Source organism: Lipotes vexillifer, unplaced genomic scaffold (assembly GCF_000442215.2).
Source record: "Lipotes vexillifer unplaced genomic scaffold, Lipotes_vexillifer_v1.1 scaffold371, whole genome shotgun sequence".
Classification (NCBI taxonomy): Eukaryota; Metazoa; Chordata; class Mammalia; order Artiodactyla; family Lipotidae; genus Lipotes; species Lipotes vexillifer.
The window spans coordinates 3,107,952-3,109,887 of NW_006786304.1; the positions used below are offsets into that span (position 1 = coordinate 3,107,952).

General features: G+C 58.2%; 1 protein-coding gene across 1 annotated transcript in view; it reads right to left on the minus strand.

Annotated features, from left to right (window-relative positions):
• The window catches only part of CD177 (CD177 molecule), a 10,859-nt gene extending 10,017 nt beyond the window's left edge, over window positions 1–842 (minus strand). The window contains 3 exon segments of the mRNA XM_007458691.1: window positions 155–337; window positions 582–746; window positions 797–842. Of these exon segments, the coding sequence (XP_007458753.1) occupies window positions 155–337; window positions 582–746; window positions 797–842 (394 nt within the window).
• Between the last annotated feature and the right edge of the window lie 1,094 nt (window positions 843–1,936).

Sequence of the window (1,936 nt, forward strand, 5' to 3'; positions counted from 1 at the left end):
GTTCAGTTTTCTGCTCCGGGACTGTTAGTAGGAGCTGTGCTGGGGAAGGTGGGCAGGGAGGGATTCTAAAGGAGCATCCCCTGCATGCTCACCCCAACGCCTCAGCCTCGTGGCTCCCCTCCTCCCAAACACCCTCCTCCTCTCCCTCCAGCACCTGTGGGTGGAGGCGGGGCCCAGAGAGGGAGGCTGGTGGACAGATGGTTGCACAAGTCCTCCCGGCACACCCGGGTGTAGGAGGCGATGGACAGGCCGGGGCCTGCCCTGTGCTGGGTGATGAGGTCCTCGTGATCGGCTGCCTGGGTGCAGCCCTTGATGAGCACCACATACACGTGGGGTCCTGGACCAAGAAAGAGAGGCGGGCGGGGGTGAGGTCACGACTAGAGGGCGGATGTGCCTCGTGCTCTGGGGTGAGAGGCTGCAGAGCAGGCCGCTGGGTAGCCGAGGAGGGGACAGCTCCTGGTACTGGGGGGAGCAGGCTTTCGAGTTTGTACACAGAATATGCCGGTAGGAGCGGGGGCGATAGGAGCGTCTCTGCACAGGGGAGGGTGGGAGTCGGGCGGGGGCCCACGGGCCCTCCTTACCGTTCTCCATCAGCATCAGAACCTCCTGGCAGCTCCAGCCTTCCTCGCAGTGCTTCTGGCTAGCCGTCCACTGGAGGGGCAGTTCCGATACATTCCTCACGGACTCCAGTGTCCCCCAGTAGCAGGTCAGGGCCTGCACTCCTGAGATGGGAAGAGCCAATCAGTCTTAGCTCAACCTCCAGGGGACTCCCCTCCCGTCTGGGGTCCTCACTCACGGGGCACGGTGATGCCCAGGAGGGCCAGCAGTAGAGCAAGGCTCATGATCAGGGCAGCTGGAACCCTCGCTCCCGCTCTCTCCTCCTTTTTATATCCCGCCTCACTCAAGGCAGTCCAGGAAAGGGGTGGGGAGGGCAGGGACTTGCTAAATGGGGCCTGGGCCTCCCTCTGAGTCTCAACACCTTAAAGGCAGCAGCGGTGGGGTAGGGTGGGGGCTGGAGGGTTGGTGAGTGAGGTCGAGGGGGAGTCTGGGTCCTCCCTTCTTCCCCAGACCCAGGAGTCTGGGCCCCCAGTCCCTCCACAGTTAGAGATTGAGGCATCCTGCCTCCTACACCTCACCAGTCCAGGTCCCCAGCCCTCTTTCCTCCAGAGCCCAGCCCTGGGGGTCCCCACCCACATCCTGTTTCAGGGCAGTTTGTGAAGGCGGTTTCCTCATCTCATAGCAACTTGGCCACCTTCTGGCCCCAAGTGAGGAAATGGCCCAAGTGCCCGTGAAGACACTGTGAGGTGAGTCTTGGCTGGTCGTTCCGCTCTCCCTATCCTAACCCCTGCCCTCCGGCAACTTCCCTTTTCTTTCTCTTTCCTTCCTATACTGCTGTCCTTTTGATTCTCTTTTTCACTTACTTCCCTCATGCTTTCTCTTCTTCCACTGTTCTCTCCCCTCCCAGCACAACACAGGCCCTAGAATCTCCATCTCCCCGCCACCCAGGAGGGAGCTGAGGAATGGTGGGGTGGGGGGAGGGGTAGAGACTGAATATCTATCAAAGAATTAGGATATTCCTCAGCAAAGCAAAGTGTCTTTGCCAGAAATAGATGGAACAGTGGTGTGCTAGAAGACCAGCTTTTCAGAAAAATAGCATCAACAAACCCTGCCTCGGAACATCAGCCTATTTCTATGGTGTAAATACTCCTACCATGTCTGATTTTAAGCTACCAATCATTTAACAATCAGCTCGCAAAATTCCTAAATATTTAACAATCGGCTTTTGCAAGCCTGCACAAACTAGATCTAGCATGCTGGGTAGGAGGGAGACAGGGAAGAATCAGGGGTGTCTGCCGGTGGCTGCAGAGGCCAGATGTGGGTGTGTGAGAAAGAGAGTGGAAAGGGAGGAAAGAGGGAGAATAGGGCTTCCCTGGGG